This window comes from Urocampus carinirostris, chromosome 9 (genome assembly GCF_059441175.1).
Source record: "Urocampus carinirostris isolate Australia breed hairy pipefish chromosome 9, RoL_Ucar_1.0, whole genome shotgun sequence".
Taxonomy (NCBI): domain Eukaryota; kingdom Metazoa; phylum Chordata; class Actinopteri; order Syngnathiformes; family Syngnathidae; genus Urocampus; species Urocampus carinirostris.
The window spans coordinates 23,210,642-23,235,773 of NC_142357.1; the positions used below are offsets into that span (position 1 = coordinate 23,210,642).

At 38.7% G+C, this 25,132-nt stretch overlaps 1 protein-coding gene across 1 annotated transcript in view; it reads right to left on the reverse strand.

Moving 5' to 3' along the window:
* Positions 1 to 833: 833 nt before the first annotated feature.
* glrbb (glycine receptor, beta b) overlaps positions 834 to 25,132 on the reverse strand; it is a 29,769-nt gene continuing 5,470 nt past the window's right edge. The window contains exons 2-10 of the mRNA XM_088343283.1: positions 24,700 to 24,843; positions 18,345 to 18,451; positions 16,423 to 16,490; positions 13,730 to 13,956; positions 10,592 to 10,674; positions 10,369 to 10,509; positions 8,787 to 8,939; positions 6,465 to 6,766; positions 834 to 2,738 (exon numbers count right to left, since the gene is read on the reverse strand). Of these exons, the coding sequence (XP_088199409.1) occupies positions 2,442 to 2,738; positions 6,465 to 6,766; positions 8,787 to 8,939; positions 10,369 to 10,509; positions 10,592 to 10,674; positions 13,730 to 13,956; positions 16,423 to 16,490; positions 18,345 to 18,451; positions 24,700 to 24,824 (1,503 nt within the window). The 5' untranslated portion in view covers positions 24,825 to 24,843 and the 3' untranslated portion in view covers positions 834 to 2,441. The remainder of the gene's footprint in view (positions 2,739 to 6,464; positions 6,767 to 8,786; positions 8,940 to 10,368; positions 10,510 to 10,591; positions 10,675 to 13,729; positions 13,957 to 16,422; positions 16,491 to 18,344; positions 18,452 to 24,699; positions 24,844 to 25,132) is intronic.

The window sequence follows — 25,132 nt, forward strand, 5'->3', positions numbered from 1 at the left end:
CATAATATGATTGTCTGGCTTTGCTGCGAAAGGTACCAGGAAAAACAAAAAGGCTAAAAGGCTGGGGAAAAAAAATAGAAGAAAATAATGCTTAAAGGTCACTTTAAGTCTTTGTTGTTTGTATTCTTACTTGTGATTTTAAGCACTCGCATCCCGTTGCACAACAGAATACAGAAAAATTTTGTGGTCAAATAATACAGACCAAGGCAGGGGCCTCAAACTAAGGTTTGAGACCCTTCCATTAAACACCAGCAGACAATCAATCAGTGCAAGTATGATTAACAGATAATGAATTAAAAGTATTCCCTTGAAAAAAGGTCCTATTTATAAGAGGGACAGATTACATTTTAATATCTTGTTAACAAATAGTTTGGTCCAATGTCTTGTTTTGTGCCAATTTCCAAATTTCTACTAACAATATTATGCAAAAAGAACAATTCAGATTGTTTAGTCCTTTTCATATTTAAACATAAAGCTAAGCAAAACTGCAGGTTATAAATAAACAAATTAGCATTAAAAAAACTTAGCTCCTGGTTGTACTTCAAGCTACCAGTCCAAATGTTTTTCCCTATTCACACTGTGGTCTACTCGTAGTGATTACTCCAGGCAACTTTTGCCTCATTTGTCAATGTAATGGAACACATTCAGCATTGGACCTGCAGAAGCGGCTTCCTGAAAAAAAACATCCCGTGCTGAAAGAAAACATAGGTAAAAATGTGTGAGGTATTGTTTGTCAGGATAATCCTATGTGAACAAACCGCAAAAGTCGGCTGTTGGAAAACGTACACGCGTCTACTTTTCTGGGTCACATCAATGATAAGCATCCCGGCAGCTTTCAGTGTGCGTCACATTCTGTGAAAAGTTGTCTTTTTATTGAGATTTTGCTTGCAACCTGTGTACACAGGTGGAAAACATTACAGTAGAAGGGTAGCAGTGGGAGGGGCCTGTCACTCAAGAGGAAAAATATTAAGGAAACTCCCACCCGAAAAACGTTTTATTGAAAACGACTTCTCGGGTGTATTTATATGTTCACACGCATGCATTTCCCGGTTTTAAAAAACATGCAACATAATGACAGAACGTTCCGCTTGGCGAGTTGAAAATTAAACAAATAAGCTTATGATAAATAGAATCTATGTACATATGTTTATAAATATATATAGGATATTTATATAGAAGACAGGGGTGGGCAAACTGAATTTTCTCAATGTCAATGTTTAATTTTTACAACAGTTAAAGTAGATGCAGATGACAGGCATTCATTGTAAAATATGAAAAATATATTTTATTCAGATATTAATTTAATATTTTTGAAAATAGTGGTGTTCAATTTTGATTGCGTCAATAACCCATTGGCATTTTATAAAATATTGAATCAGATTCAGATCTACTTTATTGTCATTCTAGTACACGTGTATACAGAACAAAATGTCGATACATCTGACCCGCAGTTTCCTTGAATGTACAGATATAAATAAAATGTTGTATTGAGTTGGAGTATTGAGTACTAATAATATACTAAATAATTATGGCTATGTATAGTATTTTACAGTAGTGCAAATAGTGCAAGAGGAGCAGCTAACCATGCGCCTGAATTTTTATTCAATGTCATTTGCAAAAAATCAAAAGTTGACTTTGTGAAAGAAATTCCAAGTTTATTCTTAAAGCATGAATATACATAATTATTTTTTCAAATATAAATGGTTTATTTTACAATTTACCATCAACAAATTTATCCATAAACTGTTTTACATTTTCATCTAAGATGATTTTGATATAATTTTAAATTGGGACAATATATTAACAGATAAATAAATCTGTTCCCATACTAACCACAGTTTTGGAACACAGTGTTAAATGCAATATCCTGGTTGTGTATAGTTCTTATTTTAGATGGTAATACTTTATATTAGATGTGACTACTTAGTATATTTATATTTATTTTTTGTTGTATCTTTTGCCCACTGAAGTGCGAGTCTGATTTGGTTGTAGAAACAAATTAAAATCCGATGTGTTTCGGATCTTTAAAACTGTAAAGGCATATAGCGTTCCACATTATAAATCGAGAAAAAGTTAGATATAATTTGTAAAAACAAAATTGCTATGAGGATCTTGAGCTCAGAAATGTGTGAAGTGCTGTTCCAATAAATTATCAGTGGGCCAGAATAAAAATACAAATAATTGAGTCGGTATGTGTTCTCAAGCCTGTCCTTTGCCCACCCCTGATACTCTTTTCTCTTTTTATAGACATTTTGCATTTGGTAAAGCTGTTGACTTAATCATCAGCAATTATGATAAATAACATTTAGATAAGTTAAATTGATTATATAGTTTTTCTTTTGTCGGGGGCAGGGATTAACACGCTTTTTAGGGAAGGAAGCACCGTTTTTGTTTTTAAGTTAAAGTGGAAGGGATGTCGGTTTTGTCCAGGGTGTCAGCGATCACAAGTAACAGGACCAATAGATGACATTGAAGAAGAGGAAGGAAAAAGGAAAGAGGGCCCGGGCGTACAGGTCCACGCGCTTAGCGGCCGACGGGATGACGGGCTTTGGAGGCGGCGGCTTCTTGTTGTTCTTGGCCTGCGATTTCCCACCGCCGGCGGCCGTATCGATTGGCTTGCCGTAGCAGTCAAAGTTCGACAGCTCAAAGTCCCGCGGGAGCGAGCCCACGATGCTGAAATCGTTAGTGCGCAGGTCTGACTTCGAGGTGCACACCTTTTTGCAGCGCGTCTCTGCGACCTGAGAAAAAAAATACACTGCTTTTAATTTCTGTTACACAGTTGGAAATTAAATGATAAGGATCAGAATGTGTTTGTCTACATTTTGAAGCTGTTGCCATTGTGCATACATGTCAACTTAAACGTTTACCCTGGAGTTTATAGTTGTTATTTTTTATCATTTCAACTTGTATGTCCTCCAAAAAATTTTGAAAGGAGAAGCCCTCGAATTTAGTTTCACTTGTCTATAATGTCAATAAAACCAATTTTTTTCAACTGCAATAATGTGTTGTGTGTTATTTATTATTCGTAGATCTATAATTGTAATTTCGTTACGGTAGTATACTTTGAGTCGGTAATGAGATCATCTAAGTTTTACCCCTTGTGGGGCTTTTATGAAGGTGCGAAGCTCCTTTGTGGATTTTAACTTTTAGCTGGTGGTTCTGGTCCCCATTAACCACGAAAACAGAGGGGTCTCTTTATTCCAAAGTGTTTCTGTCGTGATCGATTAATCAATCAGTTATAATCGCGAAAGTAAGCAGGAAAAAAACGACAAATCCAAAGAGAAAATACTCAAGAATCAGAATGGGAATCTCTCCAAGATGAATATGCTGAATGGATTAAATCGTCAACAAAAAGGTCCTCATTTCTTGTTCTGTGTTCTGTGTAAAAAGGATCTGAAAGTTGCTGCTAGTGAATGCTGACAGTGAGAGTTTTCAACCATGTGAGGAAAGTACATACAGAGTATCGGAAAAAAATAGGAACTGATACTCTGATATCTTTGTTACAAGTTTAACTAAATTGTGACATTTTCTGTGCTAGAGTAAAAAAAACATCTGTAGAACATATGAAGTCTGTGAAATACTGCACTGCTACACTAAGTTTACTTTAAGTAAGAAAACAACTAAGAAAGATGCTAAAAGAATTGTTTGTGTTATTTATTTGGCAAATAAAATAACCTCGCTCACACAAATTATTATTCTAACATATTATAATATTATTATTATTGATTCTATATAGTCAGCTGTGGTTAAATAGGTGTCGTGTTGAATTTGCAAGGATTATCATCACTTAATAAGCGACATTGCAGTCCTTTATATGGGGAAGAATACGCTGTGGTTGACAGTTATGGTCGAAGTATGTATTCAATTACACTGGGAGAAGTACAGACCTGTTGGATAACTCCATCCATGCACACAACACTGCAGCCAGGGAAATTCAAATAACAGTGAGACTATTTATATGTATCCATGGTATTTCTTAGCCATCAGTTGCTATCCCTAAAGACCCGCGGGTAAACAAAACATAATCAGTTGAAGCCATTAAACTCATCTGAGCTTCATCATGTTGATTTGCTTTCAATAATCATCGCTCATTAAGGTACAATGGAAGTGGTGTCATCCTCCTAAAAAACAACTGAGGTGGACTCCAGAGGAGTCTTGTTTCATCCCTATTAGCACACGATTAAGCGGGTGAACGACATGCACAACATCAGACGCGAGTTTCACACAGAAATTGTACAAATTTTCCGAAAGAAGGCGCGTGACTGTTTTGCATTTAGATGACATCTGAGCTGTTTGCTACAAAGCCTCATTCCAACGTCTGAAAACACCAAATCTGTTTTTAAATCAATGTAACTTTTCACAGTTTGCCTGACATGCTCATTCAGGTTGAAAACTGCATTTTAGCAAAACATCTTTAAACAATAATCCTAATGCAGCACGCTTTTTTCATAAACAGAAAATCTTAACATAACTAAACATAACCCTCTCGTATTTTTCGGACCACAAGTGTTATTTTTTTTCCAGATTATTGCCGGTCTCAGATGTGATTTGTAATTGCTTTGGAATATTTTTGATTTGTAACAATTGTCACTCACACATGGCCTGCATTAAAATCCTTCATCAACCTCCCAAAAGATGCATTTATCAATGGTGGTGCCCGGCTTCATAACAGTTGTTTTGTAGGGTAAACCCTATAGTACAGTAACCTAATACTTGTGAGTAAATTATGCTTTTTTCTTTGTGAAACCCTAAAACCGTCAGGCTTTAATTATAATTAGATATACAGCATGAATGGCAATACATTTTTTTAAAAGAGGGACGTGAATAAGTATACCTTTGTCAGAGTGGATGTGGTGGACAGAGCACTGATGGATTATGTAGTGGTTAGGAAAGGGATGTTAAGTAGATTGTTGGATGTGCATGTTTACAGAGGTGAAATGAGTGGTTTGTCCGATCATTTTTATGCAGAAGGAAAACTGAAAATAGATGGATCGTGGAAGGCAAGTTATAAGAACAGTGTGAGGGAAGAGGTAAAAGTGTCAGAGTTGAATAAGGCAGAAAAGGAAAGAGAGTTTAAAGAGTGGATAGGGGAAGAGTATGAACGGATTAGTAGAAGAGAAGTGAAGGGTGTGGAAATTAAATGGAAGTGGTCTTAAAGAGGCAGTGTTGAGGAGTGCGAAAGAAGTGTGTGGAATGAGAAAGGTTGGTCGAGGTATTAGGAAAGGAAGTGAATGGTGGAATTATGAGGTCTCAGAGGCTGTGACAGAGAAGAGACATGCCTTTGAGGAGTGACTGCAAGATAAGAGTGGTGATGCGTATGAAAGTTATCAAGTGAAGAAAAGGTTGGTAAAAGCGGTAGTTGAAACAGCGAAAAGGAAAGCAAATGATGAATGGTGTCGAAAAATAGGAGTGAACTTTCATCCCATCTGTGCACTGATCTTCCTGTTGGTCACCCCTCTCTAGGGATATGACCAGGGTAGATAGATAGATAGATAGATTGATAGACTGTCGAGCAGTGGCCAGAAACGCAAGGCTTGCGAGGCTGATGTGACTCCGTTTGTTAGTACCTCTCGCTCGAATTAACTTTTGTTAAGGCATTTACGCCGGGAGTGCAACACTGTGTTACTACCACTAGCGGCAGAAAATGTCATGAGAATACATTTTCGTGTCTCTTAGCCAATGAGATAACACAGACTGCACAGGCGAGTGTCTTATGCCATTACGTAGTGATTTTTTTAAGGTTGCACAAGTTATTAAAATGATCAAACATTGCATTGAGGACTCTTAAGAGGAATATTGTAAATTTCAATGTCAAAGATTCACATCTGTGAAATGGAATGTAGGACAAATAATAACCACTGGTTTCTAAATGTTAAAACTGTGCCTACGATATATATCTGAAGGTTAACACATCCTTATTCTTATTACCAGTATTTAGCGACATTTGTACATAGCAACATAGCTCGTTATTCACGAACAAATTAACGTTCAAAATGAACCTCAAAGACTTTACGTAACTGCAGGAGGGGGACATTATTAATTGACATATTAAATGAAATCAAACATCACACAGTGAAATAAAATTAGAAATAATGTGGAAAAGAGACTTGGCAGTTTTGTTGAATTTTGTCTTAAATTATGGTGTAGCTCTCACTGAAAAAAAATCTAAATATTTCCTGTCTGCCATGGCTCTTTGAAATAAAAACATTCCCAACCTAAGTTATTTTGCAAGTCCTGATTTTTTGAGGGAGCAGATTAAAGTACTGTTATTAAGATAATACTGTAATTTCTAATAGCCCATCCGTGCACTGATCTTCTTGGTCGGGTTGTTGCTAATTTTGCATCCAAAAAGATGCAATCACATTTACATTATATTTCAATATTTGTGTTCTCTATATGGATTTTGAATGAAGATTATTTAGTTGCCACAATTAAAGAAACCCGTGGTAGCCGGATTTACTAACATGCAAAGTGCTGACATGAAGTGGCGTTCCCCCAGTGCCGTTGACGGTGTTGTTCCTGGTAGTGGCATTTGCAGCGACCTTGCCCGCCGCCTTCTCCTTGGAAGCTATCTTGGCCTTCTCAGCCTCAATGCGCTTGGGGCTGTTGAGCATGACCTGCACAACAGCATACTCCACCAGCGAGGCAAAGCCAAACAGAAGACAGGCTATCAGCCAGATGTCGATGGCCTTCACGTATGACACTTTGGGGAGCTCCGAAGCCAGAGATGTGCATTCCGAAGACAGCGACAGCACTGACAGGATACCTAAAATAGGTGATACACAATGAAGAAATCAGCTAACATGGCTTGTTTTGCTTTAGAAATGTGAACAGTGTATTTTTATTTAAGACCCTGACCCAAATCTGGAAGCAAACTGTCAAAGATGAATACTAATTTGAATCATATCGGATAAATGAACCACAAAGTTGACATCTTAATGCAAACAAATCTTAAACCTAATTTTAGCAGACTTGAATATAATGCTATTAACGTGAAACTCCAATTTTAGAAATGTTTTTGGTGTCAAGTGATAACATAGTGAACATTGTTTACAACATGACAAGTCATGTTTATTTGTATAGCACTTAATCATAAAGAGTCTCAAATGGCTGCACAAAACACAGATTAGACGTGGCACTCAAGGATAAACACATAATAAAGACTTAACAGAGATAAGATAAAGATAAATTGAAAGTCTGGATATTAAGGCAAAATATTTACAGGATAGTATTTGGAGACTGGTTAAGTTGTAATTGCGTCAAAAAATAGTGCAACAAAATCCCAAACAAGAAGATATATAAGAAATTAATACCCATTTTTCTATACATAAGCAAGATATATATTTTTCACAGTCCAGCGATGGGTGTATGAAACAGTCTCTGACCCTTATACCCTATAAGTAATCTTGGAATCTCTTTTCAAATAATAACCACGGCGTGAATACTTGATTTCAAAGTGAATCCCTTACTGTTATTTGAAACTTTAACACAGTTTTTAAACTATGTGTGCGGGGTTTGAAAAACTGGTAAGTAAACTTGACACCAGACTGGAACTTGTGTTTGAAATTCCAAACCATGTTTACAACTCCATAGTAGTTGGATTTATAAATATTAAATCTTGTTTTGCGTTTTAGTATTTTAAATAATACAGCTAAAAGCGTTTTTGTGTACATGCATGATTGCTTGCTCCCCTCTAGGAGGGCCTTAATTGCTTATATCTTGGCTACGGCTAACCTACCAAATTGGTAGGTGGCCATTTTGACCCCCATTAACCATAGCAGCTTCATTTCCTTTCTCATGGGATGCAATAAATACACATCCCCACCTCGCCTCATTACAGAATCTTGTTTTAATCACACTACAACTTTTCTTTGATGCGTTTGCAGCTGGTGGCTACATTCCCTTTGCGCCAAAGCACAACTTTGGACGATCAAACAGAGACAAATGCACAGAGCAACAAATGAGAGTGGCGGCACACACCTGAGTGTTGAGTGACCTGCAGTGATCCCATTTAGAGAGGAGTGAAGCCGATGCTTCCATGCGGAGTGGAGGTGATGATGACATGAAGGAAGTGATGATGGACGACTGCCAGTGGGATGGGGGATATGGATGACAACGCAAGTCATGCACTACATACATGCCTTTGATAAGAAGTTGCAACCCTTTCTTTAAAACTGCACTTAAGGCTAAAAATGATTCTTTGAAAACATTGGCTTGACTTGGAATATGGATTTGAAACCTTACACATTTCGTTTTTTGGTATCAAATTACTACAATCTACATTTCTGTTTGCTTCTATTATACTGTGTTTCATCTCGGCAGTCTTTTTGAAGCCATCCTATCATAAAGCAAACTAGATAATGTTGGGCTCCAGTTGATGTCATCAGTTCAAAGATTCACCTGGCCCTGAATATGTGTCTACGCAGTCCTTGGCCTGCTCTCCCTCAAGAAGGACTTCAATCCAATCTGTCAAGCACATGTATTGATGGATGGCATCCAGAAGCGCACGTGTGCATGCCTCCTGGATAAAGTCCTTCACGCTGTCCAGATGATTGATGGCACGTTGGCGTCCGTAAAAAAATCAGTGATCCGCCAAAACACACAAATGCCTCAAGAGTTTATCTATTTAGTAACACAGTTGGCTTTCACACCTAATTACCCCACTACAACGAATGTTGCAATTTTGACACACTCAGACTGTTCTCACTTGGATTTTTTTTTTTTTTTACTTTTCTCCTCAGCTGCAGTGGGTGAGTGCATAAACCAGAGAAAAATAATCGCCTTACCCAATGGCACTCTAGCAGCGCTCGCGTCGGGGTTAATCCAGAAGGATAGCCAGGAAAGCACCACAATGAGCAACGTGGGAGCGTAGACACCCATCATGTAGAAGCCCACCTGTCGCCGCAGGGTGAAGATGACCTCCACACATGTGTAGTAGCCTGCCGGAAAAAGAGTAATCATCCATCCATCCATTTTCTGACCAACTTATACTTAGTAAGGTCGCAGGGAAAGAATAATCAAACGTTTGCATTATAGACAAAAACATACAATTTGCTAAAGGTGGGGTGCATTGTTTGAGGTGTCCTTAAAATGTTAAAAAAGCAAATATTTTATCTGTTAAGAATGTGTTAACAATGCCCAGCTGAGTTCAATGAGACCTTATGCTTTATTTTACACTGCACCTATCTGCTTTTATCTTCCTTTTTGCAGAACTATTCAGGGCGGAACACATCAAGTTAGAGAAATGGGGCGGGAGGGAGTGCGTGAAAACGGTAAAAGTAACAAATGGCCGCCAACCCAAACCCCCAAAAAGTTGAAAAAAGAAGAGTTTATCGAGCGTGTCTAAGAAATGCACGTATTTACACGGGCATTATTAGTGAGCTGACTGTGGCTGCAATAATGACACAAACCAAGAGATGGTGGCAGAGAGTTCCAAATTTTATACAGCTTCTGTAAGGTTAACATTAGGATTCTCTGAACTAAAGTATTAGGGTTGACTAACTGCAGAAAAAAACACTTCTATTTGACGCAAAGCATTTGCTAGTTTTTCTTCTAACACTATAAAAAATCTTATTCAGTCCCTTAAATTATTATTACTATTGCAATTTTGCTACAATAAAGCTCTTGAATGGTATGTAAAAAAAAAACTTTGAAAGTAGAGTTAAGCCATATTCACATTTTACGAGACATTTGTAATTTCTTTCTGTGATAAATTCTTCTTATTTAAATGTGCAATGTAAAAAAAATGGAAACTTAAATCACCACTGCAACGTGTGGGAAAAAAATGCAACTGTACCTTTCATTATGCAGATCCAATTTCAGTATAAAAATATTAGCCAGTCTTGCAGGAGTAATGCATCGCAATTAGCTATAATGTTAATCTTTTCATGAACAGCTGTTTAATTCTTAAACGGTCCAATGAAAACGCTATTAGAAAGATATTTGTCAAAGACTTCACTATTGGCTGGTTTGGGCGTATCGTTCAATAGATCAATTTTATATATATATACAAACACATAAAAAAGATAAATACAAAAATATGATCTGTGAATATGGAGATTGATGGGCGCGACCAGGCTGTACTTGCCCGAGACACACCAAAGATAATGGTGCCCCTACGACCATAGCGGTTAAGGGATCCAACCAACATATGTTCAGTATGCTCTAGCTACATACTAAGGCGCCTCCATGTCTGGCCTCTATCATGTTCTCTAAAGTGTCAGTCCAAAGGGACGTTGATGTAATACATAAGTGTGAATCTTAAATGAGCCTTGCGCTGCAGCCTGTCTCACGTAGAGGCAATCTTTGCGTCTGGCCTTGTTGACATGGTAACAAACATCCAGATCGCTCACAACACAACACCGGTACCTGTTCCTGCGTAGAACTTAGTGCAGTTTCCGTAGTCTATGTCTTCCTGGCGGATGTCAAACTGGGGCAGGGCAATGGCGTCCATTTGCACGGGATCTCCCGTTTGCCACATGAACTGCAAGTCGTCTGTGGTATAGCCGACTGGATTGACACACAAATGTCACACATAATGAAGTTGGGTACGAATTGAAACCTCAATTTGTGCGATTCTGTTTTGACTTACAACTTTCCAATTGCATTTTACACCTCTGGGTGTCCATGGGAAACAACGCCAGGTCTAGCGGACAAGACAGAGTGACGGAGAGCCTGTAAATTAGAGGAAAATATTTTAAATGAAGTCTCATTTGCAAATGAACGGGAGACTCATTGGTGAGAGATTAATGGGCAGAATTTTCTAGATCAACAAACTATGAAATTACAACCGCACATGATTACCCCCTGTCTACAGACACCTTAGGGAAATTATCAAATAGTCTTATTGCTTTTCTTTTAGATTTTGCTACCGCTAACACACAGTCAAGTGAATTCACTGGGCAATTCTAGCTGATATAAAAATTATTGTTAATATGCAAGCGCTAAAGATGGGTCCCCTATATTGAGGCAACTCATCGAAGGGATTGTTTAATGCTGCATGCTACTCATAATTGGAATAAGCCTCAAAATTTTGCCTTGTCAATGTCGACTGAAGGACAATTTTTGTTGACATTTAAGTGTCCTGTTTTGAATGATTTATTTTTTAATAAATATATATTTATTTATGTATATCACACTTTTTTTCCTAAGGAAGAATTTACTGTTAGGTGCGCTTCATACATGAGGTTTTACAGTAGTATATTTGAGTATTTCTGCAATGATTGATCAGTTGAAAATATCCCTGACCATAATTGCAAAACACAGGATGCAACGAAAATCTAACCCGGGTTGCGGTGGTGAGAGCTGCAAACTCTAACCACTAGACGACCAGTGCTATAGATCAGGGTTTTTCAACTGGTGGGTCGGGACCCAGAATTGGGTCACAAACCTGTTATGAGTGTGTCGCGGGCCTTTTCCTTGGTAAACTAATGCTTAAAGGAAACAACAGGAGGTCTATTACACTCCTTAATAGTAGATGGAAATAATGCCCCGCTCGATCTTGTCTTCCTGTTCAGTTAATCAGCGCCATTCTGATAGTGTTTGAAAGGGACCCCATTTCATTTTATTGTGATTTTGTTGGTTTTATTTCTTTTTCCTTACAATAAAAATGAGTCACAAGAAAGTTAGTGATAATGGGAAGGAAAAGTGTAAGTGACAACGTAGAGGGAAACAATTGCAAAATATGCAAATGGACAAGTGTTCAGACATTGAAGCACTGCTGGAAGGTACAGTAAAGTGTTTAAAAATGTTTAGGTATACGTTTTATCAATATTTGTGATACAAATTTATTTTAGTATGTTACTAATTTACTTCACTTATATGAGATAGGCTTATATGCGAATATATACAGTGCCTGAAGTTGTTTTTGCTTTGCTGGTCATTTTGTTTTTTGAGAAATACGATAAATATATACTTTCCTATATCTACTTTTAACTGCACAATTCTAGAATTCGATACATTTGAGAATTGAAAATGTTTTTTTGATTTGGGTCTTAGCTTGTCATTAGGGTGGAATGGTGGGTCCTGAAGCATGACCATTTAAGAACTACTGATAAAGATGACGAAAAGGATTTTTATTTTATCTCATTATTACACAATTTCTATTGACGTACCAGTGATAAATATTAGAGAATGGAGAAAATAGAAAGTCGTACTGAGAATTATAAATCAACACACAAAAAGGGAAACATCTATTTGGTATATCGGATGATGAATAAGACTGTGATCATAGTCTATGTTTCAATAAAATATTTTAATATTGGCCACACACATTTAACGTTGTCACTTAAAGATTGTTCACATTACCAACTAAACGCGACTTGATTTTCCTGTGTGAACGTGCCACAAGAGGACACATGACGTCACACGCATACTTGTGACGTGACCATACCACTGAAGTTTCCGTCCGCGCACAGTTGACAACAGTTCTTTGTAGGGTCCAATGTGCCCTCTGATGGTGTTTCATTTGTCACATGAGAAATGTAACTGAAGCCTAGAAGTTTCCTGTAGCATAGCATCTCCATGGCCCCTTTACTGATATGACAGCTCTAAGATATTTAAATTTGGTGACAGGTATTAGATCTCTGTGGTTGATGGTGATGTTTGTGGTGATATCTTGGGAATTGTTAGTCAGTACTTTTGTTTTTTTCTGTGCTTATTTCCACCTCATACTGGCTTGATGCTTTGGCCAGGCGATAGACCAGCTCTCCAAGCTCCTGTTCGTCTACTGCCAATCTGGCAATATCATCCGCAAAACGAAGGTTAGTGATGTTGAGTCCTCCAATACTGATTGTACTTTCATGTTCCTCAAGAGCTTTGGACATGATCTTCTTCAGGAAGATGCTGAATAAAATTGGAGAGAGAATGCAGTCTTGTCTCACACCGACTGTGGTTTCAAACCACGCTCCAAACCATCGACCAGTACCACAATGTTGGAATTGGCATATAGCTGTTCACTCGCCTGAACCAGTTTCTGGCCTATGTTGTACTTCAGCATGGTGGCCCATGGACTGGCTTGCCAAACTCTGTCAAACACTTTCTTGAAATCAGCAAAAACATGATAGAGGTCTCTCTGGTTTTGTTGAAAGTTCTCACATAGGATGGGCAGATTAAAAATGTTTTCTGTGGTGCTCCTTCCCTCCCTGAAAACTGCCTGTTCTTCAGGTAGCACGTTTTCAGCTTTTGGTGTCAGTCTGTCGCACAGTTGAAGAATTTTATTTGTAACCCATGGTTCTTCTCCTGGTGTTTTATCTACAATTTATTTTGCTGTTTTAGTCATAGTCTCTAAGAACTTGGTGGTCAGGGTTTTGACATATTTGTCCAAGGTGAGCAAAGGAGCAAACTTCCAGCCAATAAATGACGTGAAGGTAGCATCTTATTAATGTTTTCGCATATTTAAGCCTTTCAAAAACTGGATTTAAAACATTTTAATGCCAATGAAGGCGTTATTTTTAAAATATTGAATTGAATATCTTTTAAGACTTTTCAAGGATCTGCGGGAACCCTGTCAGATAGACTTTACCAGATGGGATACAGGTCGTGCCTGTGCAAAAAAATCTGATTTTCCTGTGTGAACCTAGCCCTAAAATACTTATTTTGAGCTGAGAATAAGTTAAACTAAATTTTATACCGATTTTTGTTGAGAAAGTAGGGGTGCTCAAAGCACACGATTGCACATTATACTCAAAAATATACGGTAGATGATAAACAATTCCATAAGGTAAAATACCTCATACTAATGAGCACGTCACCGTTGCGGAAGATGAAAAGGAGGATGTTCTCCTGTGTGACATCGTGGAAGTTGGCACTTTTCTCATTGGCGAAAAACAAGTCTGGTTTCCACAGACATTTGAACATTGTAGGGTCCACCGTCAGCGAGTCGGACTTGAAGTCCTGCGGTAGTTTAAGCCGCGGGTCGTTCCAACGCTGCCGGAGGAAGATGTTGACACGGTAGTCCTGCAGATAATTTGAATTAACTCCATGTTATTTGGATAATTCAGTCGTTTGTGAGAGAGAAATTCAAAATGTTGGTAATCAAGAATAGTGCAGATTTAAAGAAAAAAATGCTGGAATTAATACAGCAAGCATTTAACGCATGTTTCAAATTATATTTACCTCCTGTCAAGCTTTGATAGCAACAAGTATCAGACATGGCAACTGTTGCATACACGTGTTATTCATGGAAGCATACAGAGGTTATCTGATGTTTTGATCCATGCGCAAACATACAAACATACACACACACAGATACACTGCTGACTTCATAGAAGCCCTGCAGCTGCACACCAGACGGCCTCTTCACATGCACACTCCTAACCCCTAATAAGCTGGACTAAACTCAGGTCTGTCCTCCCTGCTGCAGGCCAATACTATTTCCAGGGGAACACACACACACACAAATACACACGGGAACTGCAATCTGCTTCTCTACTCATGTTTGGCCCATTAGAATGATCGGGAATTGATTAAAAGTGACAGCAGCTCTAAACATACAAGACATTCTTTGACCTCTCAAGGCTGTTTCGACCTCCCCAAAAGAAAAAATGAATATTTTCTGCAGGGGCCACCTGTTGCATTGGCACAAACATGACAGGGTAGATGCACCATCAAAAAAATAATATAGCTTTTATTTTATGTGTGTTTAATGATATTTTCTATACTCTGATGAATCCCGCCTGCCCAAACTGAACTGTGTGTTGGGGATTTTTAGCTTTTTGTGATGCAGATTCATTAATCCCAGCCGTCTCTCATCATCAGAATACGTCTGTTTTGTTCCCTGGTTTGTCAGGGTTTTGTGCGCTTGTTCTATGTAATCTAATTTGTTTTTTTAAGAAAGAAAACTGGGAGTTAAATCATTTGTTTTTAACGCACGGCTGTTACACAAAACCACTTCAAGGCAGTGTGCCAATACTCCAAGTATGTTTCTACTTTAGCGAGATTTCAAAGGCCTGCTGTAATTTTTTCAGGTCCACTCCGGCTGCTCTGACACACCTTTTGCCTTTGTACAAAGGCGCAAGGTGATGAAGTAAATCTTTTCTTTGGCTCTGAGTCAAGCTTCTCTTCTGGAGAGATTTGACCCAGCCAGCAAATAGCAAAATTGAGCCGCAGCGCAAAAGGAAAACAACTGCCACGGCGTTGTATTAGTCATCCTTGAAGCGATGTGCTAACAGCAGCATTGGGTGGTGGGGTGAATGATGGGAAGAGGCTTGTCGTGACATTGCAGACATAACAGAGGGAAACCAGGGAAGATGAAAGGGTCGGACTCTTGTGTAACTGCTATTTGCTACCTTTTGCTAGGAACTTTAAATGAAAACTGATGCCATATACAGAGTGAGCAAGGATTTTCTACAATGTCGCTGTGACAGTTGCACCTGTATCCCTATGAATAAATGCCTCTGCCTCCACTGTCTCCATAGTGACTAAAGCCTATGAAGTACACTGGTGCCTTGCAATACGAGGTAAATTAATTGCATGACGGTACACCAATAAAAATGGTGTTTATGAAAATAGATTTGCATCTTATTACTTTAGTATTCAAAAACATCTTTGAAGAAAAAACTTCCCAAAAAAAATCTGCCATTTTTCTCAACTGTTAAACTTAATAAAGGAAAAAGAATTGTGAAACTACAACTATTTGTTTTATATTTAGAAAATATTTTTAAAAAATATTCGGTGGATTTTACTGATCAGAAATTAAACCTTCTTAATATCGGTAAAAACCTAAAAAATATTCTAACAAAACCTTTTTTCACAGTTTAATGCCACTGCTAATTTAGCCTATCTACAGTATTGAGTCTTTACATATAGGTGGTGTCTTCCTACAATAAGGTGATGGTGAAAAATGCTAATCTGGTTTTCTTTAGTATACTTCATGCATTTATGATTTTTTTCATGTTAACTTTGAGCGTAAACATCAACCAGGAGTGGCAACAAACAACGTAAATTAAGTTTTGAGGACTGGTTTTCGAATTATGGAATATGGCTTCATTTTGCGCTTGCAATTCAGAGCAGGAAAAAAACATAAATACAGTCAGACTGACCTGGAGTTAAAAATAAAAAGAAAATAAATAATAAACATTTTTAGTCTAAACTTAAACCAGATGAAATCATCAACTGATAACCTTAAGTTCACCTCTTACATTTTGAATGCATGTCCAAAGATTCAACGTGTTTAATTAAGTTTTGGTTCATCCTAAAAGGCTACGCCGGATTTTAGTTGTCAGTTTATGTCCACTATAAGATCTTCGTTGGTTGTTTTCTGCACTGTCCTTGAGTCCCATTCAGTAATTAGCATTCATAGTCAGTGTCCTTTACCAGAGATAAAGCCATCCAATGAGCAAGTTTTAAAAAAAAAAACTTGCCCTCACACTCATCGAATAAAAGCCAGGCTCTGAAATATAGCCTGTCAAGGTAAACACTCACCATGGTCGTCTCTTGGATGGAGCCAAAGCTGTTGATGAAAATGTTCACTCGGTCTTCCACAGGGATCCCTGCATTTGAAACAAAATACAGCAGCAGTGAGGTCATGTGTTTTACTTTTAGATATGGTCTAGTAGCTGCAACCTGATCAAAGGAAAAGGTTTTATAAGCTTTGGTCAAAGGAATGCACAGTTATTTTTTTTAAGAGATCATGACACGCTGCTAATGGATGACTTTGGGGGGGTCACTCTGGAATTGAGAGCAGATGTTACGCTCACATAGGCGGTCGATTAGGCGGGCGGAATCACCGGCCTACTCTTGCCAAAGACCTCAAATATGTATACCAGGGGTCGGGAACGTATGGCTCGCAAGCCAGGAATGGCTGTTTTGATGAGTACATCTGGCTCTAAATTAAAATGAGAATGCTAACCTTCACTCCGTCATCTCGAATGTATTGTACGCAAAGCTGATGCGACACTACATATGATCTGTTCAGTCCACAATATTGAGGGCATAATCTCAACTACAGTTTACAGTTACACCAACGGACCCCGTTTCGGCTGTAAATCTCTATGTCTTCATTATCAAACACTCTGAAAAATAAGCTTTTTTCTGGAGAGCAGGTTTGGCGGTTTTATTGAATTTTGTCTTAAAATAAATGGTGTGGCTCTCTGAAAAAACTAAATCAAAATATTTTGCTTTCATGGCTATCTAGGCCAAAAAGGTTCCCGATCTACCAGGAGACAACTGTTATGGACATTGATCAAATATTCTCTGCTTTTTCGGGAACGGTTGTGGTTGGACATTGAGCCTATATTTTACCAAACACGATGGCTGCACGATTAACCGAAATCTAATCAAAATTGCAATGCAACGTAGTGTTCTGCTTTTTTTTCAAAGATTGATAATTACATTTTTGTGCATGAGGTAGTGTTTGGCCAACCAGAATTATTGCAATGTTGGGTTTTAACAGCGCCGCCCAATCAGAGGCAAGTTTTAACAACACTAGCCAATGAAGGCGAAGAAAGGTCTGCAAGCGATGTGTGCGCAACTGTGATAGGCTGGTGTATGCGGTCAGTCAAACAGCCGTTGTGGGTTGATGTGCGCAGTTATCCAACAAAACAAACGACAGTGCAACGCGCCAGAGCCAAAGAATTACTGATCACCAGCGGGTGCCTCGGGACTTGTTGAAACGCTACATTTTTGACTTTTGCATTCCATTTATTGCGGAGACCTATCTGAAGTCGCGGTTACCCGATGCCAGGGTGCAGATTCTGAAGGAGAAGCACTCTAATTTCGTGATACTTTTGTTTCATGACAATAAAGACCATTTATTGAACTGCAATTCTGTTTTTATTTGTAGATCTTGAGTTATTTTTTTTACAGTCGTGTTGCCTCTAGGTAAGTTTGCACGTCACGATGATAGGGTCTTACAAAAAAGAAAACTAGCACAGAAAATGCACTTTTGTTTTAAAAGTGAAAATCTGATCAAAATTGCAATACAGGTCTGAAAAATTTAAATAAGGTATTTTTCCAAAATCATACAGCCCTACTATACTATACTGTAATATTTGGTAAAATGTATATGTGCCGAGTTGATATATATTTTGTTTTACATATTGTTAAAATGAAAACACGTTTCCCTTCACTCTTAGGCCGAAAAGTGAGCTTTTGAAATCTGATCTGGAAAAGATACCCCATTTAGAACACGGCATCAATAGATTGCAATCCAACACAGCATATAAGCGAGTGTGAGAGTTTTGGAAACACTACAGCTTTCCTTGATCCCTGCTCGGAATGAAGATGAATTCAGAAAATCTTCTGACTAGCTGTTGAGAAATTAGCATGGCAGCGGCAATCCAGCGGCCTTTGTAAAAGCCAGACTGACAGACAGATGGCAGAGATGAAGAAGTATTCAGACTTGCCTTTGAAGTTTGGCCGTATTCTGGGATCGTAGCTGATCAATAACCTGTTCAAGATGTTACTTGTGGAATTGGCAGGCACGCGGGCCAGATCCTCAGATGACAGTTGCCTGCAAATACCCCCAAAAAGGGAAAGGAGAGAGTGAGAGAGAGGATGGAGCCGTCACATTAATGCTCGGCACTCTACACTCTGATTTAATTAAGATTCCAGAACTGACTACCGACATTGGATTTAATAAACGTCTGGCTTAAATGGGACCACCCGAACAATGGACAAATTGATGCAATTTGTCCTTTGGCCTAAGAGAACGTCTGAATTTCAAAAGGCTACAGTCAAATCATATTTATGTCAAACTCCATCTACGAGTAGGTGTGTCTCTTGAGTGCCTGCGTACAAATAAAGCATTACACAAACGTTGATGATATTTTTCCAAGGCTACTTTTTAAAGACAAAATGAGTTTCTAAGCAGGCTGTCTAGATTTGTCGAATTGTGACATATGCTCTTATATCATTCAACAAGCCCAATTATAGGCGCTGCTCTCAGCAGCTGGTCAAATAACTATGCTTCTGTTTTTGGTAACTTTCCCTTGCAACACCCTGGCTTTAGCCCTGGTTGTCCAAACACAGTGGTACCTCTTCTTTCTAGCATAATTTGTTCCATTATCATGCTATTAACCCGAATTGCTCGTGGATTGAGCAAATCTTCCCGATATAAAATAATTGAACTACTTTTTCCGCTCCTGTCCTCCAAAAGCATCTAAGTAAACAGCTATAAAACACATCTTCCTGATCACTCATGACACATGTAAACAGAAATTACACAAAAAGAAACACAGTAATAAGATCAAAAAGATGATGCTAACAAAATAAAATGCAAGTTTATTATGAGCGGCATAAGGAATGTATGCATGTGCTGTGGGGGAAGGTGGGGCGATTACAAAGAAGAGGAACAAAAATCAACTTATATGTTTTCCAAGTATTGTATACCTTTTCTGATCGTTTCACACTGTGTACACCGTGTAACAGGTTTTTTGTGTGATTTTTTTTCTTTTTAAAAAGACAGATCTAAGCTGGATCAACTCTTTTACTGGTAGCAGATAATAATAATAATAATAATAATTTCCTTTGTATTGTCATTCTTTGTAACAATGTACACAGAACGAAATGTCGATACACCTGACCCGTTGTAGCGAGTCGATGCAGCCGCAGCCAGAGGGCGCCGCCATTATACCAATTAGGTATGTCTCGGCCGAGGCGCGAACCAGATGACAATGTCATTGTAAATTGCTAATATTTTCTGTTTTGCTTTGAGTAAAAAGATGCTCCTTTGTGTTTGTTAGGTTTATTATCGCTAAAATAAGAAGATTTGCAATCATTATTGGGGGGAGCAATTTGCTGAGGTCAAAAGGTATGAGATTGTTTATGATAAGTAAGCATCTACTGTATAGTTAAAGTTGAAGTAACTGTAACCAGGGATGTGATTGAGGTGAGGAGAAAAAGTCTGAAACCTAGCCGGGGGTTTGGGGGCCCAGGGCAGAGCCCAGTGAGGGGGGGCAATGCCCCCCCAAAGCTCCTGGGTTTTAAGCAATTTACTTGTCCAAAACCATGCTTAAATTAATAATTTAACATCTTTAGAAGATTTAAATAACAAAATAATTTGCCCACATACCTGATTTTTTTTGTAAATACTGCAAGGTCAGTTCAAATGCAGTTCAGACCCTGCAGCTTGTGCAACGATGTGCCCAATTTATGCAATTTTTCTAACGGCCACCAGGGTGCGCCAGAGCAATAAAGGAAAGAGTGAGACAGTCGGATTTGTTTGCTACGCAAGTGAAAAAGTCGGAATTCCGACTATAGTCGGAAAAATCACATCCCTGTGTAACTTTAAATAAACCTACACCTAAAAAATGTATAGCACTTTTTTTGCCTGTAGTAGTTTTATGTTCGGATGAAGGCCTTTTTGAATAAAATATTATGTAATGCAGAAGTGGTGGGAAATAGAATGGAAAGATGGATAGGGTGAAACGTGCTCTGGATGTGAAGTCCGTTAATTTAATGGATGCAAGAGTGTGTGCAAGACTGTGTGCAAGGGATAGATGTGAATTGCGAAAGATAGTAAGGAATATTGATAAGATATCGACGCACATGATGCCGAGGGGGTAAACCAGTGTATGCTGTCAGGCCTCTCGGCTAATGAAGGGTTGCATGGCACAGCAACTTACCCTTTGTTGTGCTTTGTGATTAATGTTCAGTGTCATGTTGGAAAGAGCCAAGGAGAATGAATGTGTAGTGAATGCGTTCTTGAGTCTAGCTAACTCCCACTAGGGGATTTGTCTTCAGTATTTATATGAAATGAAATGAAATGAAATGAAATTGTTTATTGAAGGTATTGTTGGATACATTAATCAAAACATGACACAAAAAGAAAAACTAATGCTGAGAGTGAGCATGGCCAAATATGGTCACCTTACGCCCCCTCCCCTAAGGAAATTTGACAGATCTGTTTCTGCCAACCTTTGCTTAAAGGTTTGCACCGTATTTGCACTAATAACCCGGTCAGGCAAAAAATTCCAAATTTTTGGTATCCTGAAAGAAATAAAGTTTCCGTGCAAGTTGCTGGTAGGTCTAGGCACCCGTAACTTATATCTGTGACCACGTAAACCATCAACACGACAGAACTCAAAAAATTGATCAAAAGGCACATCGATCATTCCATGCAGTACTTTGAACACAAAAATGAAATCAAATCGAATTCTACGGAGCTCCAAAAAGTCCAAGTTCAGTCTTTGTAGTCTTTCCGGATATGACAAGCTGTGCATCCCAGGTATCCGCTTCGTATACCGTCGTTGAACTCCTTCCAGTAGGTTAATGTCCTTGAGTAAGTAAGGGTTCCACACAACGCTGTTATATTCTAACCCGGGTCTAACATAAACGCAAAACATTCGAACTAAGAATGCTGGGTTCTTGTTGTAAAAGTTTCTGTAAATGTTTGATGCTATGTTATTGGCTTTGTTGGTAATTTTGGCGATATGCGTGATAAACTTTAAGTTTGCAGTAAGAGTGACACCCAGATCCTTATGTTCAGTAACAACATGCAAATCATGATCATTAATGTTATACAGCGGAACAGAACCATGTAAAAACGACTGTGCTAAGCATTTATGAGATGACAATTGCAGTTGCCACTTTTCGGACCAAAGAAAAACTGATTTAATGTCATTTTGGAGAGAATCAATTGTTCCTGTCACCTGGGTTTTTGGTAAGAAAGCCGACAGTTTAGCATCATCGGCAAAAATTGAGATGTCACTACTTTGAATGTCCTCAGGTAGGTCGTTCACAAAAAACAGAAATAATAATGGTCCTAGTACTGAGCCCTGCGGTACCCCACTACAAACTTCCGACCACGCTGAAAGAACATCATCAATTTTTACGCATTGTTTACGATTTGACAAATATGCTGTTATCCATTCAAGCAGTTTTCCCCGAATACCATAGCATTTCAGTTTTTGTAAAAGCTTGTTATGAGACACTTTATCAAAAGCCTTGCAAAAGTCTAAGTAAACAACATGACCAGCCATATTGTGAACAAAAAACATACTGGTAATATTATTCAAATGAGCTATTAAGTTAGTCATGGTAGAATGTCCGGACCTAAACCCATGTTGTTTAAACGTAAAAAGATTGTGCTCCTGTATAAATTTCCATATGGCATCTGAGATAATTTTCTCAAACACTTTACAGACGCAGCTAGTCAAGCTAACTGGTCTATAGTTGGCTGCACTTGTTGTGCTCCCCCCTTTAAAAATCGGTATGACAATAGCACTAAGCCAGTCCTCAGGCAGCTGTGAATCCTCAAAAGATCTAGAGAACAGGTAAAATAATGGTTCACATAGAAAGTCAGCTAGCTTTTTAAGCAAGAAATTTGGAATTTTGTCAGGGCCGGCTGAACATTTGCTGGGAAGTTTTATCAAGTATCTGTGAATTAACTCCTTTGAAAGTTCCACAGAATTTAGAACAGCTGAGGTTCTGCTGGGAAAGTCGGGTGAAACCCCATTGTCACGACCAAAAACACTGGCATACTGATCATTTAATATACGGACATTGTCAGCATTATCTGTAGCAACGGTACCGTCAGATGCCTTCAGGTTGGGAATAGATGCCCTAGAAATTAGTTTACGGTTGATGTATGAAAAGAATTTACGAGTATTATTAGCCTCTAAAACTTTATTTTCCTCAGCCACCCTTTCCCGCCTGATGGCCCTCCGCAGTTCCCTTGAAGCATCTTGATAACTTTCCAAGTATGCCAACTGATCACGTTTATAAAGCTTGTGAATAAACTGCTTTCGCCTATGCAATTCAGCTATATCACGATTGACGTGAGGTGTAACAGCAACTGAGGGTACGTATACAGATATCAAAGTGTAAACAACAGATTTAAATATTGCCCACATTTCTTCAATATTCCCACAACTATCAAATAAGAGGTACCAGTTGACACTAGACAGAAAGTATCTCATGCCATGTAGATCACAGTCTTTAAAATTTATGTAGTTCTGAGCAGCGGTATCTTTTTTAAGAGCCAGGTTAAGTTGGAAAGTAACAGAATCGTGATCACTGGTAGAGAAACTCGGCCCAACGTCAATGTTTTTAACCAGATATCTGTCAGTGGAAAACACAAGGTCTAATACATTGGACCCCCTGGTTGGTTTATCGACATATATATTATATTACATATGTATATATCCATCCATCCATCCATCCATTATCTGCACCGCTTATCCCCAGTAGGGGTGCTGGAGCCCATCCCAGCTATCAGTGTGCAGGGGATACCCTAAGCTGGTTGCCAGCCAGTCGCAGGGCACACAGAGACAGACCACTCTCTTGCTTATTCAAACCTAGTGACAATTAACCTGACATGCATGATTTTGGAATGTGGGAGAAAACCGGAGTGCCCGGAAGAAACCCACGCAAGCACGGGGAGGATATACAAACTCCCCACAGGAAGGTTCGATCTCATGACCTCAAAACTGCGAGAGATGGGCAGAGAGAGTGAGAGAGTGAGAGTGACAGAGAGAGTGAGAAAGAGAGAGAGAGACAAGCGGTGAGGCGTTTCAAGTGGTCTCTAGCGAGACTCCTCGTTCTTCGTATAGCAAAGTCTAATTTTGTTTGAAATAATACTCGTATACCGAAACTCTTGTGTTTGGAAATGCTCGTATAAAGAGACTGTTTGTCTCGCCTTACGAAATTGTTTCATCTTTTTTTTTTTTTTTTAATGGAATATGTTTTGTCTACCTAATATGCATGCAGATTCTAAATTAGAATCGGGAGTAGAAAAACTAGCTTATGAATCCCTTCATTTGATTGATAGTTTGATCTCAACTTATCAAGGATCCGCACGCTAAAAATCCCCTTGGCTTTTTCTAGCCAGCCACAGCAACATGTAAAGACAGTGCGGATGTTTGAATGGCGGAGGCGGAGAGGCAGCAGAAGCAGGTCTGGCAGGAGAGCAGAGAGGAGAAAAGCCTCCTCCCGTGGGTGGCAATGAAAGCTCCTGCCAAAGAATCCTTGCGCCCCCCTTCTCCAAGCACTTTACATGTCATTATATAAACGTTATCCTGCACACAGAATTGGCGTGAGAGCTGTGGAAAAGTGTTGTGTGCCGTTTGTGTGTGTGTTCTTGCCATGATCAAAGTAAAACACATAATTCCCGCCAGATAAACATCCTTTTTCCCTCAGCCTCACTCTTTTAACAACCGCTGCAATAAAGTGGAACCAAGTGGCTCTATAAGAGACGAGAAGTATGTCATACAGCTTACATTACATTTGCTACTATTTAAGGTAGCCTTTAAATATACCATCTATACTGTTTACAGTAAGTGCTTATAGGCATTTATACTTGTGAATGTATCGAGAGAGTACTTGGGGCTGGTTGGGACACTAAAGAGCCATTTACCACTTTAGTTGATCAAACAAAAACTGTCAGATTATCCCATCCATCCAATCCAAACCTTATTCTGTGGGCTTTGTAGTTAAATGCGCTTTAATATTGTCTTATAATTAAATACCACATTTGGATGTTTCAAAAAGAGCCAATACTGCGTCAAGGTGTTTTTTTTTTTTAAGAAAACCACCTAGGATATGTCCCATTAGAAATATGTTTTTAGTACTGTGGTCTTTTAATTTTGGCTTTTAACACCACATGAACTAAATATATATTGTACTATACTGGTGCCATTGCAGCCTACCCCCTCCCATCTGTAGTCAATAAAATCCCCTTGCCGCTATGGGTTTCAAATTGTAATCTAACCGCGCTGCAGCAAGTTTTGTATTGCAGTTGTGTTAGCGTGTTGTACTTACGACGGGCAGTAAACTTGCTTCCCTTTCTTCTTGCCCTTCTTGTTTCCCTTTTCTTTGGCGGATGCTCCTTGGAAGCAAACGCACAGGACAAGGAGAAAGACCACCAGCGACTTCTTGACACCCATTCTGTGTGTTGAGTGGAACCTGGCAGGGGGGTAATATGAGTTAAGAGGCTTAAAAACAAAAAGATGTTTTTGTCGTATTTTAACAGGGTAAAACAACCAAGATGAGAGGAGTAATCAATAGCAACATAGTTCCCCAAATTGGCACCCAAAAAGGAGCATAAAGCATGTTTATTTTACTAGAAATGCAAAAAAGTATATATAAAACGAAAACAGACATGAGAGTCAAGTCAAGTCATGTTTATTTGTATAGCCTTTGATCACAAGGCGTCTCAAAGGGGTGCACAAACCACAGACTACTGCAAACTACA